The sequence below is a fragment of the Poecilia mexicana genome, unplaced genomic scaffold (assembly GCF_051168715.1).
Source record: "Poecilia mexicana isolate PSO_F unplaced genomic scaffold, ASM5116871v1 scaffold_4, whole genome shotgun sequence".
Taxonomy (NCBI): Eukaryota; Metazoa; Chordata; class Actinopteri; order Cyprinodontiformes; family Poeciliidae; genus Poecilia; species Poecilia mexicana.
This window is the reverse complement of record NW_028263373.1, coordinates 28,127,939-28,142,421: the sequence shown is the minus strand read 5'-3', so window position 1 is coordinate 28,142,421 and position 14,483 is coordinate 28,127,939. Positions and strand designations below refer to the sequence as shown.

At 42.7% G+C, this 14,483-nt stretch overlaps 2 protein-coding genes across 3 annotated transcripts in view; one reads left to right on the top strand and one right to left on the bottom strand.

Moving 5' to 3' along the window:
* The window catches only part of slc9a7 (solute carrier family 9 member 7), a 31,490-nt gene extending 24,759 nt beyond the window's left edge, over nucleotides 1-6,731 (top strand). For both annotated transcript variants that reach the window (XM_015004068.2, XM_015004067.2), the window contains one exon: nucleotides 2,999-6,731. In XM_015004068.2, the coding sequence (XP_014859554.2) occupies nucleotides 2,999-3,262 (264 nt within the window). In that variant the 3' untranslated portion in view covers nucleotides 3,263-6,731. The remainder of the gene's footprint in view (nucleotides 1-2,998) is intronic.
* On the bottom strand, nucleotides 6,337-13,846 carry chst7 (carbohydrate (N-acetylglucosamine 6-O) sulfotransferase 7). Its single transcript, XM_015004090.2, has 2 exons — nucleotides 12,074-13,846; nucleotides 6,337-10,196 (listed from the first exon to the last, which is right to left on the bottom strand). The coding sequence occupies exon 1, from the start codon at nucleotides 13,371-13,373 to the stop codon at nucleotides 12,102-12,104; it is 1,272 nt and encodes a 423-aa protein (XP_014859576.1). The 5' UTR covers nucleotides 13,374-13,846; the 3' UTR covers nucleotides 6,337-10,196; nucleotides 12,074-12,101.
* Between the last annotated feature and the right edge of the window lie 637 nt (nucleotides 13,847-14,483).

Sequence of the window (14,483 nt, the reverse complement as noted above, 5' to 3'; positions counted from 1 at the left end):
CAATGTGAAGCTGGTAGACTTTCTGTGTAGTACTTGAAAGATAAATACTTTATTTGAGGGTAAGAAATTAAAAATGAACTTAATTAAAAATCCCAAGTTATTAAACTCCAATTACTCACCATTTAATCTGCTGTTTTTTTTAAAGCTGGTAAATGATTCTGAAACACTTTTCTGACACTAAAAGAGCCTTCAGGGGCCTGCCTTTCTAAAACATGAAGGCACAGCTGGAATATGGAGAGTGTGTCATTATTTACAAACATCTAAGGATTTTTAAAAAATTATTATCTAAAAAGCCATTTTTAACAGGTATGTGTTGATTGGATGTGTAGTTGCTCATTGGCAACAGAGAAAAAAAGAGAGTGAGGACTTTCGCTTTTCCTCAAAGATCTTCTATGTAGGAAAAGTTGGTGAGAGTCATGAAAATAAAAGGAAGAGAACAGATTCCTCCTGACCTGACAAACTCTTCCCTTCTGCTGCTAATAGTTTTTACACCAGGATAGAAAAACACATTTTGCCATAAATGGGAGACACAACATAAAACTCAGGGACAAAAACACTATAATTAATTAATTAATTAATTAATTAATTTATTTATTTATTTATTTAGAAAATTGAGGGATTTCTTGATTCTAGCATTTATGAGAATTGTGATTTAATTTCTGCTCCCTTTAAAAAGGGGCAAATACTTTTTCACCTGCAGCCAGCTTAGAGGGGACAGCATTTTTTTATTTTTTGCCTCAAAAAAAAAAAAAGAGAAAGGAATCACGTGGTTTCATTTTTTGTCACATGATAAATGAAATGATGTGAAAACTGCATTTTGTATTTACTTGGTCATCTTTGCCTATAAGTGAGGTGGGGATAAAAAAAAAAAGCTGAAATGCTTTTTCACAGCATGCATGAGCAGAAGCAGCCACAAATTTCCATAAAAGTATATTTAATCTGTGGTAAACTGAAAGATATACAACAATAAATAACCTTTTTAAAAGCATTTGCTTTTCAGCTTTAAAGAATGTAATAAAGTTCAGATCCTTAAATGTGATTTTATTTCTTTTTTTTATTATCAATCTAGGGTTATTCTGGTGCTGTAGGTTTATAAAAAACAAACAGCCAAATCGGAGTTACACACTGTCCTCAGAGCCGAGATTGTCCCTGAAGCTTAAACTGGTTTCTTCCTTTCTGACTATCCACCACACAGAGCCGAGGCCTTCGGCAGGCAGCATTTTAAAAGCGGAGGGATGAGGGGGGCCTGCATTGTGTTGGCACAAAAGACGCTTTTCAGCTCCGGCTCAAAGATGACCAGTGTTCTGACAGACACTGCCCTCTGATATTTAAAACACAGAAATGCCCATTGAAGCCTCTGTCGCACTCGCTTCACTTTCATCAGGGCTCCTTTTTGTTCTCTCTTCCAGGAAACATGCGGGGGATTTTTTTTTTCCCCTCCCACTGAAAACAATCGGTTCCAAACTGGATTCCTGCACATAAAAGTGGATTGTATTTGTATTTGATTTCTGTAATTTTCAGCTGTAAGTGATGTAGATGAAGATGTTTTCTCCCTGCGGTCAGAAAGCTGCAGCCATGCCACGTCCAATCTGGACGTAGGGGGCTGCCAGTGTAGCCGGCCACATGGGGAGAGCCCGGATTAAATAAAGCTCAGTCCCTAGTTCCTCTTTAATTATGGATATTACGAAATGCCTCTCTACTGAAACTGATACAAGGCCTTAAAATGTTGCTGCAATTCATTATGCCTCTATAGCTGGCTTAAGCTTTTTTTCTCTCGTATTTTATTCTTAGAAGTTGAAATTACAAGCTGACAGAGGGGAACAAATTGAAAATCCATCAGTCTGCCTTTTAACAACCCCCCACCCCAACCCCCCCCCCCCCCCATGGTGACGACCTGAATTCAGACCTTAATCTTTACAACTGGGCCACAAAATTTACAGTTTCCTGTTCTAAAAAAAACCGCCCCAGCTACTTTGACATTTACTGCTCGAACGGGACTAAATTCAGGATTTGTTTGGGCTTGTTTTGGGCCAGATGTTAATGCTCTTTGTGCTCACGTGACTGCTGCAGCAGCAGGAGGAGGGGTGTGTGCGCGATCAGGGAAGGCTGTGTGTTTCTACTTTAATTTGGAGGAAGCTCCTGTTAAACTATTTAAGAGCACAACCGATTTCAGTGGATTCATTTCCAAATGCTTCTTCTTTCCCCTTAAAAATAGTTTCCCAGTAACACACAGTTATGTAATTTTTTGTTGTTGTTGTCGTATCCAGTGAGCTGAAAAATCCTTTCATTGACCTGGCATTGACTCCTTTCCACCCCCGGTGGACATGGGGTGGCTATTGGATTCCAGCTTCCCGATCAGTCCGGGTTGTTCAGCTGTTTGTCGTTTAATCAGAACGCAACATGTGTTTTCTTTTGGATCTGGGGCATTTGTGAGTCATTTCTGTGCCTGTTGCACTGGGCATATGTGTGATTCAAGGTGGCCTGTGGTTTCCTGTTTTTATCTTACCTCACTAGTTGCTGCTGTAGTGGCTACCAAATGAAAGTCCCTCTCACCTAGTCTCCTAATTCAACTCATCTGAAAAAACCCTCTCTATCTCTAGTTAACTAACATCTCTAGCTATCTCAAGCTGATTAACATATTGTTAATTAACTAACATATCTCTAGTTAGCTAACTGGCTAACTGACATATCTCTAGTAGCTAAATGACGTAGCTTAGCTAACTAACATATCTATCTATAGCTAACTATATCTCTATCTATCGCTCTGTTGATTTATAAAGACTTGGCTTCTGCCTTTTTGTTGGTTTGTAAAATAGGGTTTTATTTTGTTTCCTTCTTTTTTTCTTTTTGCAATGGTGTGTATTTACCAAGATAAAGCTAATCTGAAATGAAAGCTCCTCTCAGATGGCTGTAATCCAGGTTCCCTCGTGAGTATTTATACTGTTGATGTCCATTCATCTGTTCACACCTCATGTTTCACTCTGTGTTCTGATTTCAGAACCACGAGCAGCTAAGGGATCCCGACACTGACTTGATCCACAACGACGCCGACCTGACCTTCACATTTGGCGACACCGCCATCACCGCCAACGGGGCGTCCGCCAGCAGGGCGGATGCCACCGGGGGGTTGGGCTGGAGCACAAATGGAAAGAGGAGCGGCAGCACGTCAGAGGAGGCCCTGGAGCGGGAGCTGGACTCCCGCGAGCAGGAGCTGCTGAGCCGAGGCACACGCCTGGTTTTCCCCATGGAGGATCACATCTGACCTCCCCGCCTCGTCCGAGCTAGCCGCTCTCCCTGGCCTGACCCTCACCCGCACCATCTTGCCATCAGTTCTTTCCACTTTCACATGGGCAGAGTGCCCGGCGCTTCAGAGATGAGACGGATCTGAGATATGGGATCTGACAGGAGGAGAAGGGTTCATCGTGACCTGTGGCTCCATCAAAGCCAGGGGAGCAGAGCTCCAGGAGCATTTCATCCTCATTAGATAAGAAGTTTATTCCAAAGAAGACACAATGCCCCTGTGGTGTTGAGGGAGAAGAAGAAAAAAAAAATCTTGCTGCTGCTGCTTCACAGACTGTGTTCTCTGCAGAAGAGGATTAAAAACTTTTTTTGAAAGGAAATGGAAACTATGTGTTCCCATACAAGACTATCTGCATGTTCAACACTTTGTGGTTGTGCTGGAGGAGAAAATGGGTCTCATGGTGGGACGTGAGCAGTGTGTCTTCATAGTTCAGAAACCACATAAAAAGACTTTGACTAAAGACTTCTTTGGTAAAAATCTACCTGAAGACATTTACTGCTAAAACCACAGTTTCTGGTTATCTTGTGAAATATCTACTGCTGAGGACGTAAAGGGACCGTGAAGGTGTTTCCATCTCAGTCATGATTCAATACAAGCATCTAAATACCTATAGAGCCGGGCTTTGTTTCTCATTGGTTGAACTGTTCATTGAAGGCCTATTACATTTACAGATGGTATGTGAACATCTTGTCATTCAGCTGACTTGGATCATCTTCTGTGTTAAACTGTATCTCATGACACAACTTAGAAACCCTGACATCTTTAAATTCCATTAAGGAATAAAAAAAGGCCATGAGGATTTGCACTCTAACATGATTAAAGACCAGCTTACACAGTGAAGTAAAGAGCTGGTCGCTGTAGCATTCCATCTCAGCATCGTCTTTTGAATGTTTCAAGCACTTATCACAGCTGCAAAACGTTTGACAAAGTGCGCAAATCTTTACAAGGTGGATATTAGAATTTTAAAGTGTTGGAATATTTATATTTTATAATAAGTGAAATTAATTATTCCAGTTTGCTAACTTATCAGTGTTTTAGTTGGATATCATTTCCACTACTGCAGTATGAATATCACTATAAATACTTCTTTTTTTTTTTAGTTTAGCGGCTCACTATAAGGCCAAAAATTAGCTGTGAAAAATACCATCAAAATTAAGTAGTGCCCAACAGAGGTTGGGCTCAGATTGTCCTTAAAACATTGACACTTTAGATTTATCAAAATGATATGTTTTTCTTTTTTTGCTTCTTTTTTATTGATGTGGCTTATTTTAGCTTAAAGGCCAAGGAAGAGCTAGCTCAGTTAGCTTATATAGCATCTTTATGGCTTCATAATTAGCATGTAGGTAGTTTGTTACAGCTGAAAAAAATAAAGTGTTAAGCAGGAGTAGCTTCTAGAGACGTATCTGTACAGGTTTCACACAGAGTAAAAATGTGTTTTGAAAAGGAAGGATATTTTACTGCACGTTTACCCTCACCTCCCAGCTTATTTAACATGAAAACGCATGATAAAATCAGAACACATTTCCATCTATATAAACACAAATATTTTGAAGTAATACAAAATATTTAGAAATCATATTCTCGATTATTGTTATTTTTTAATTATTATCTTTAGAGATGGGCTGTATGTTTCATCCTGAGGATTTTTGAACTGTTATTTTGACCTCTGGAGGATTATGCATCAGCCAAAATTATTGTTCAAAGTAAACATTAGTAGCATTTCCTCTCTAGTAAATAACTCCCAATCACTTTACACTTAGATTGGATTATTGCTATGACAGGACAAAACACAGTTAGCGGTCTCCCTTCCCCCGCCCCCTTTAGGCTAAGCTAACCATGTTAGCTTGAGAAGCTGTACACACACTTGGAAAAGGGAGTTTGCGGTGTTGAAAGTGTAAAATAAATCTTGTGTATATATCAATTGCAAATTGACGACAGTACATAGTCAAACAGTCAATTTCTAATTTCATAATTAATTTTATAATCTATACTAATACATAGATTTCCCCAAGAATATTGATTTATTCTTTTTTTTTAGGCTGACTTATTAAAAATGTCCATTAAAATTAAACGGAACCACAAACTGTTTTCGATGGTCATCACAATGAGCTCAGCTCAATGCAACCGAATTATGATGCTAGTAGCATCAAAATTCGATTGCAATGAAATTTGGCACAACATTGGCCGACTCGTTCCTCCGCTCTTACATCATTGGTCCAATTTCAGTGAGATAAAGGATGTAAACAGGATAACGGCATATAATTTCTCGTTTTTAGAACTCAGAAATGTCATCTCAAAGATTCTTAGTATATTAGTATAGCATTAGTTGAGGTTTCTGCTGGTTTACTGCCAGTGAAAACTTCCCATTTGCACATTTTCCTTCTGAAGATGGTGCATGAAACTCCTGCCCCACCCCACGTAAAAAAAAACCCTAAAACAAAACATGAGCAGTGATTTGTGTTAAAGCACTCTTGGCCCTTTATAGCCAGTGGAGGAGACTGAGGACAGACGTTTGTTTTCACTTTTACACATATAACCGAGCTGCTTCCTTTCTTTTTTTTTTTTTTGTATTCACCGCACAGCCCCGTTTAGCCCTTTAAATCCACCTTTCCACCAACACAGAGTAGCTGCTGCATTTATGCATGAGTACACGGGGGCAGGTGTGAAAGGCATGACTGTTGGAGTTGAATACGAGGCCTGTTACACCGGAGGACGGTCTCGAAGCAAGTTTTACAGCTTGCCAGAGACGTCCAGGAGGAAATGAATCTGGTAGAGTAAGCTGTTACCAGGCTGTGCACAGGGCAGGCCTTTTAAACCGAGCTGCTGCAAGGGGAAGTGCTGTGAAGCAGAATAATCCCAGCCCTTCACAATCTGGTGATTATGCACGACTGTGAAAACTTGTACACTTTTAAAAAAAAATCACCTGTTCGTTGCTACTAAACACAGCTAACACTTATACTCTGGAAAAAAAGTGGGATGAAAACCTTGCAAATTAACTTGTGTGCAGAAAATGAAACCAGACAATAACAGAGATGTTTTCGCTTCGTGATGAAAATGTCCCTTTCGGTCTCTCCTTTATTTGAAGACAATTCATAGAACAGGAACTTGCATGGATTGAGACATGATGTAGTGTTGTCCCCTCAAAAGACAAGAGGGAGTACATAACAGACCAGCAAACCCAAGAGAGTCACACAGTATGGCAAGCAGAGGACACTTGTTGAACTCTTTGCTAATATTTCATGTGCACTCTTTGCCCTCCGCACTGCTGTGCTGTCAGTTGTCCTGTCGGCTATATTTAAACCCTCTCTGCACCTGAGAAATATGAGATGTAGCCAAAGTGTCAATATGTGCACCTGTCGTTTCCAGCTGGCTGACAGGTTCTGTGTGCCATGGTCTGCATGTCAACATGTTAATAAAAATCTTGAAGTTCTGGGTTCCCCAGTGGTGTGCTCCACTTAACTCAGAAAGCCTTTTAAAGAAAGGGTCTGAAGCTGCAGTATGTAACTTTGTTGTTACATGTTTGTTTGTCAGTATGATAGGAGACAGAAAATCAGTATGATAGGAGACAGAAAATCTGTGAAAAGATCTAGCTGAGCTAAGGCTGCTAGTTGAAGAAATGTAGCCGTTCCCGACCAAAAACAACCAATCAGAGCCAGGAGGAGGGTCTTAGCGCTGTCGATCAATACTGCTAAATATGCTAATGGTGAAGAAAGGACTTACTGTTATAGAAAAACCACATGAGATTGATTGACGGCACTAAGGCCCTCCTCCTCGTTCTGATTGGTTATTCCTAGTTAGCACTGGGAGAAGGTGGAGGAGCTCGATCTATTCACAGATTATCTGTCTCATATACCATATTGTCACGACATGGTGACAGTTTCAATAAATATGTAAAAAAAAGTAATATAAAAATTACACACTGCAGCTTTAATAAAATGCACCATAGTGGTGCTGAAATGTGATCTTCCTCACTAACTCAACTTGAGTTTAGACATTATAATTCCAAAAAATAAATAAATAAATGTCATATACTAGAATGTTAAGTTATAATGATATCATCATAATAACAAATGATAACCAAATTTGTTGTAAATGTTCTTAGTGATGACTGTAATGGCCCTAAAAAATGGCCTTAAATCGGCACCTAATGCTTACTTTATCAACTAGTACGTCAATATATACATACATATACAATGCTTTGCAAAAGTATTCATGCGAAACATGATTCAAGCCTGTAAAAAAAAAAAAAAAAAAAAAAAAAGATTGCTGTGATCATATGGGAGCAACATGGGAGCAACACTGCAGAGGTAGAATCATTTCTTGAGTGGGGACAGACGGGGAAGCTGGTCATTGATGTGGAGGTGGTTGGAGCTAAAACAAGGTAATACTGGAAGAAAACCTGTTTTTCTTGCATGAATATGACCTTAAAAAACTGCAGTCGATTGTTTTTTAGATCAAATTGTATTCAAAAGGCACGTCCAAATCAAGAATCCGTGGCAAGACTTGAAAATCTGCATTGGCAGATATTCTTTGTCTAAATCTGACTGAGAATATCTGCTTTTTTGCAGAGGATGGAAAAATTTTAGTCAGTTAGATGGGCGAAGTTGGGAGAGACGTACCACAAAAGACTTGCAGACGAATTGCACTGAAAGGTGCTTCTATAAAGTAATGACTCAGAGTGGCTGATTACATCTGAATGGCAGAGGATTAAGAGAACAGCAGTGAACAAACGTCAAGGTACTCGCTATTGGGAAGTCGTTGAAGACGGTTGGGTATGCGCCACATAGGGGTGCTGCGCCAGAATTACACCATAAAAAATATTTAACCAGCATTTTCCATATTTAACAGCTATCATTATTTCAGATTCGAGTCCTGCTCCGCCCGTCTTGGTTGCTGTGTCTTTGGGCGAGACACTTCACCCAGCTTGCCTACCGGTGGTGGTCAGACGGCCTGGTTAGGGCCAGCACATTGCAGCCTCGCCTCTATCAGACGAGGCAACGGTAGCTACAACCCAGTAGCCTGCCACCATCAGTGTACGAATGAATGGGTGAATGACTGAATGTAGTGTGAAAGCACTACTGAATGTACAAGTGTTATAAAGTGCTATACAAGTACAATCTGTTTACCATTTGCTGCTCAAACACAAACATGTCATTTTTTGCCCTATATTCAGAAAGCTAACCCAGCCCTCACCATCCCCAGAGTGAAACACGGTGGTGGCTGCATCATGTGATGGAGATGATTGGACAGGAAGGCTGGCCAAAGTTGATTTGAATGTAGATTTCTTTGTTTTCAAAAAAAAGAACATAATTCCTCACAGTTATGCACAAATTTGCGTTGGGTCTGCTCAAAAAAACAAACAAACAAAAAAATCCCAACAAAGAACGTTTGATTACTTTTGCAAAGCATTACACATGATGATCAGCTGTGGCTGGCTGCTATTGAAGAATGTCCCATTTACGAGTCACATGTTTTGTTAATGAAGCCACTTTCCTATTGTTCTTTTCATTTGAGGGAAGCATGTTGGACAAACCCAGCTCATGTAACAAAGAGGTTTCTGACTGGTCAATAATCAACTGTACAAATCTGGAAACCACGACGAGCAGAATTAATATAAACTGTAACAAACTTTCGTTGAATTTAAAACGCTTGAAGGTCCTTCTTTCATTCACATTTCCACAAGTATTCAAGTAAGAGTAATTCTAACAGAACCGTCTTCTGAAATTGAACGTGTCGATGGTGTTGAACCCCAAGAAACCCCTCTGGTAACACTTTATTTGCCAACTTTGCATTAAATGATCATAATTTACAAAATCATGCAAAGTTAACACTTTTAATGGACTTTTAATGCAACTTTTAGAGGAACTTTGCATTAAAAGTGTCATTATTTACCGAATGACACTTCATGACAACTGTCATAAACATTCATAAAGACTGCTTTATGTTTATGACAGATGTTATGTCAGTCTTATGCACACCCCTTCAAATAAAGTGCTACCACGCCTCCTTGACCACAGGGACGCCACTGGATCGGAGGACACTGTGGACCGTTGTGGATTAAAGGAAACGAAGAGGTCCACCGGTCGGAGGACAGAAGCAGGACTTCAGGAATTCTGCGGCTGATCAGAAAATTTCACACCCACGTGAGAGATTTGTCAAAGAGGCTCTTGCAGCTGTCCGGATTCCTGAGAGGGGCCAGGGGCAGAACCATAGCTCCTCAGTGAGAGGGGTCTTTGGGCTTCCCCTTTCCACCCCAGAAAAATACTGTAGCTTCTTCTTTCAGCACTGTTAGTGAGCCAGTCTCTGTTTAATATCAGTAAGTCGGTAATGCTGGGGGTTGCTGCCGTGCTTAGTCACAGGCCGGACGGATAAGTCGCTCCAGTAAAGCCGAACTTAACGCTGCCACCCTGGATCCATGTCCCGAGAAAGGCCCCCCATCTCAGGTTTTTTTATGGCCCCGGTTTGAACAGGATTTGAGGAGGGATTAGTGCTTCTAAAAAGGACAGAGGTCGGCCAGAGTAACGGGAGCACAAACCAGCCCCCGTCTCTTGTTTTATCTCCCCCCTCCCCAACTCCTCCGCGTCTCCACGGGACCCTGCTGGTGTCGAACAGGCAGCGCGGTGAGAAAATAAGCTTCCTTCTCCTCGTTTCAAATCCAACTGAGTCCGATTGGCTGCTCTTTCTTTCTCTTTTCTCCCCCCACCATCACCCCTTACACGCACACCTCCTCCTCCTCCTCGTCTTTTCAGTATCACCATTTCTCCAGTTCATCGACCCAGCTCGGGTGAGGATAAAAACAACCCAAGAGGCACGCTTGAGAGCTCCTAGCAGACTGCATTCCTGCAGCCTGTTTTGTTATTCCACCTTCTGGCCCTCAGCCTTGATTAGGAGGACCCTGCAGGAGGGGAGAAACAGAGAAGTTAAATATTTAAGGCATGCTACTGCTGCACAATGAATCAGAGGCATTCGAGTGGCACAAAAAAGGTGGGTATGTGCGAACGTGATGCATAGGGGTGCCACGCTAAAAGGGGCGCCATACGTCGGGATAGCTTATTTCTAGGTTTCTGTTGAAAACCTGCTCGGAAGTGCCTGTATAAAGTATCTGCGAAGACCTCAGTATGGACACCGGGACACTGCGGGGAGGCGAAGGTGGACCCCGTCCTCCGCGCTGACGGCTTGTAGGCCTCACGGCGGTGAAGGACCTCGCTTTGTACGAGCTACTGGTGACAGTGTGGTTGTAACCCCGCTGGGAGCTCTACCCCGTCGCGAACCGCCACGAACAATGGCTCTCTTCTTGACAGCGCAGTGACTCACTGCCAGCCCCCCTCCAGCTAGCCATGAGGGGACCGGGCTATGCCAGGGACACAACAACGAGCCCTCTGTGGAGCAGCAGAGCTGCTGGTCGTTAAAGGGAGTCGAGATATTTCTGATGGTCTCACTTTGAAGGCTCCTGTTATTCACTTACGCTAGCATTTAGACAGCAGTCCTGCAAAAAAAAAAAAAATATATATATATATATATATATATATATATATATCCAAACAGAATAAATCACATGCAGTCCCTTGCTAATGTATTCCTAACCCTTCATTTTAAAAATGTTCCCCCCCACTGCAACCACAAACCTGAATTGGGTTTTCTTAGATTTTATAAGATACACAAATAGTTGTATATAAGAAAATGATTCATGGTTTCTAAAGGGGTATTTTTTGTTCAAAACAAAAATTCACACAGCATGATACCTCCATCACCATGTTTCACCATAGGGGTGATGTGTTCTGGTTGTTAATCTGTGTTACTTTCCCATCACAGAAAGCGTGAAAAGAAAAATTTTTGTCCCATCTGATCAGAACACCTCATGGCTTTCCTCTCAACACTTTGCCATAAAGACCAAATCTCCACCTTCCATCACTAGCGGTTATCCAGCTAACGGATTCTTTCACCTGATTTGTGGAGATCTGCAGCTCATCCAGAATTACCATAAGAAGCCTCTTCAAGACCGGACAGGACGCTTCCTGTCCTGTCCGGTCTGATTTAAACTGAGACTAAATTACACATAAATACACTCTTATTTAGTAATTTTGGCAAAGGTGGTGTATACAGAATTTGCATTACTAAAACAATTTTTAAAAAATTGCTATCATTTTCCTTTCACTTAACTTTCCACTCCTTTGTGTCAGAAAACCCTTAAGAAAATATACTGAATTTGTGGTTGCAACAGGTCAAAAACGTAGAAAGGTTTAATACTGTGTAACAAGGCATTGTCATTCATTAGCCAGGGCCGGTTAGTAACTAAAAGCTAAAGGCTGATCTGATCAGTAAAACTGTAACACAGCAGTAAGATATTAATGTCATCTATAACATTAAAACAACAGAGAACAAAGTGCAAATTGAAAAACTGATATCGCAGGTTTTACGACTTGAGATTGATAAAATGAGATCAACAAGTGGATCTCTGTCTAGCTCTTCATTTTGGGCGGTTCAGACTCCGTCGCTCAATGGTTGCAAGAACAATTCAAGATTGCTTTTAAATGTTCACACAGCCACTGTGTGAAGCAGTGTTTGTCCCATTTTCTGTGATCAAAACGAGCGAACGTGTGCTTTTCTGAGGCTCTGGTTTCAGTCAAGTGAAGGTCATGAGTTATAACCCAGCAGCAAGCACTTACCCACTTCCTGTGCTGATGGAAACGTAAATATAACGCAAGGCAGAGAAAAGAGAACGAGAGAGAGCACTACTGTTTCAATCTTTGCATTGTTTTTGCACGCTCTTACCCCCCACACACACGCTGCTTTCCGATCCTCATGTGGTTTTCTCCACCACGCTGTTCCTCTCGTAGCCCAGCTGCCTCATCACTTCGCTGCAGTAGGCCTCCACCTGGCCGATCTGCTCCACGTTCAGCCGCTCTCGCCACGCGTAGATCGCCTCCTTCGCGTCCCTGGACGATATGAGGAAGGGCTTGTCCGACGAGTAGCCCTGGCCGTGCGTCATGTTCAGCGCGAACCTCTCCAGCGCCGGGAAGGTGGAGAGGTTGGAGAAGCGGAAGAGCCGCTGCAGCTCCTCCATGGGGCGCAGCACCAGGTCCTCGTAGCGAAGGCGCAGGTAGTTCCTCTTCACCCACGGCGGAGCGTTCATCACCAGCATCATGTCGCTCAGCCAGTTGTCGCAGATCAGCTCCATGGCGCTCGCCACGTAGCTCTCCGCCCGGTTCATCCTGTTGCTGGGCACCAGCAGCCGCTTGTACTTGTCGGTCTGCTTCTTGCTGCGCAGCACCTGGATGCTCTCCTTCACCAGGGCCTGCTTGGACTTGAGCCGCGAGTTGTGCACGGCCCGCGGGTCCCTGAAGAGCTGGATGATCTGCAGGTTGATCGCCGGGTCTCTCATCAGCGGGACCAGGGTGCTCAGATCTAGAACGCGCACCCCCTTGATCACCATCACCGGGTACTTCTTGCACTCCCTCTCCAGCTCCCGCAGGTCCCGCTTCTGGCACTTGGCGCACCGGTCCTCCCTCACCAGCCCGATTTCGTGGCGCTGATGCGCGTCGCACAGCGGCTCCGAGCAGATCACCTTGTTCATCTTCCAGCCGAAGATGAACGCCGTGGTGATGTTCTGCGAGCCGGCGTAAAGTTTGAGGACGGAGAAGTCGCAGCGGTACAGGGAGTTCATCATGTCGCGCACCGCGCCCTGCAGGCTGCCAGCGTCGCCGGGGTACAGCGTCTGCCAGATGTGCCACATGGGCTCGTACAGGTAGAAAACGTCCGGGTGCTGGTTGAACAGCTCCCCCAGAAACGACGAGCCGGTCCTCCAGGTGGCGTGCAAGTAGATGTGCGTCCGGGACTGGCTCTTGTTCGTCGGCGCCGGGTTCTCCGCCGCGTCGCTACCGTTTGCTTTGAAACCGTTATCCCAGAGGAGAGCCACCGTGTTCTCCAGGTCGGGGCATCTGGGCTGTTGCTGCGGCAGTTTGGCATTCTGGGCGGATTTATCCCGGTTATCTAACACATAGGGGATCAGCAGAAGTAAGCCTGAATATGCCAGAATCAAAACCAAGTACTTCTTATGGAGCCTCCTCTTCATTTCCTTACGCCGAGATGGGGGGCTGGAAGCTTGTTTTCACGAGAGTCTGCGGCGCAGCGGACTGTGGAGCGCCCCGGACGCTACTGTAAAGTTATTCCTCTGTGTGTTAGTGCGGGTGTGCATCATTTGTCATCCGGTGAGGCAGAGCGGCGCTCTGGGTAGGCGTGGTGTCAGACGGCGCCTTGCCCCCACCCGGAGGCGGTCCGACCGTGTTGTTATTGTTTACGTCCGGAAATTTCGCGCATGCGCACAACGCTGGAGGGCAAAAAGACTGTTCTTTTACATAGCGGCGCTGCCGGGGTAGAATAGTTCTGCTAGCAAAAAGGAACCTGGAGATGTAGGTATTATTATTTATTTTTAGTACAATTCACCACAGCATGTTATGTTGAATGTTATCAAGAATCAACACACTAAAAGACAGGCAAGATGGATACTTTTCATAAATTGTTTCAGATGGAGATTTCCATGGGAAGTTTATGTCCTAAATGGAAAATGTAAAAACAAAAATTATTTTTTTTGCTATCTTTTTTGTTGCTTTTTTTCTGTTGCTAGAAATGAACTAAATCATTTTATATATAGACCAACAAAATATAAAAAAAAATAGGCCCCAAAAAAGTTAAACGACTGTAAACATTCAGGAAAATGTCAGACTACTCTTGGTTTCATTAAAAATATTACTTGTTTAATTTATTGTTGTGCAGGTAAAGGAGAGAAAAAAAATCCCAATAATATTTATGCATTATCAATTGGGGAAAAAATAGAAGCAAATTTTGGCCCCAGACGACTTTCTACTCAGGGACTTTGGCCCTTGTTGAAAAAATGTTTGGACACCATTGCTTTAGATGATTTATTAAATATCATTATGTTCCTAAAATAATGGCCTATGTCTTTTTTGTTGTTGTGTTTCCAGAATGCTTTCTACAAAAATAAAAAAGTCACAACCTCTTTCTTGTCACGAGATGATTTACATACAATCATTATATATTAATTTAAATTTTTCCTACATTTTATTTATTGATTTATTTTCTTTACCTTTCCTGAGCTCAGAGGATAAGGATACATGTTTATTTTGTTTCCTTCCTACACCCTGCCTGACTGGAAGCAGGAAAC

Coding starts and splice junctions, on each gene's coding strand:
- chst7 (XM_015004090.2), bottom strand. CDS start 13,373: ATGAAGAGGAGGCTCCATAAGAAGTACTTGGTTTTGATTCTGGCATAT.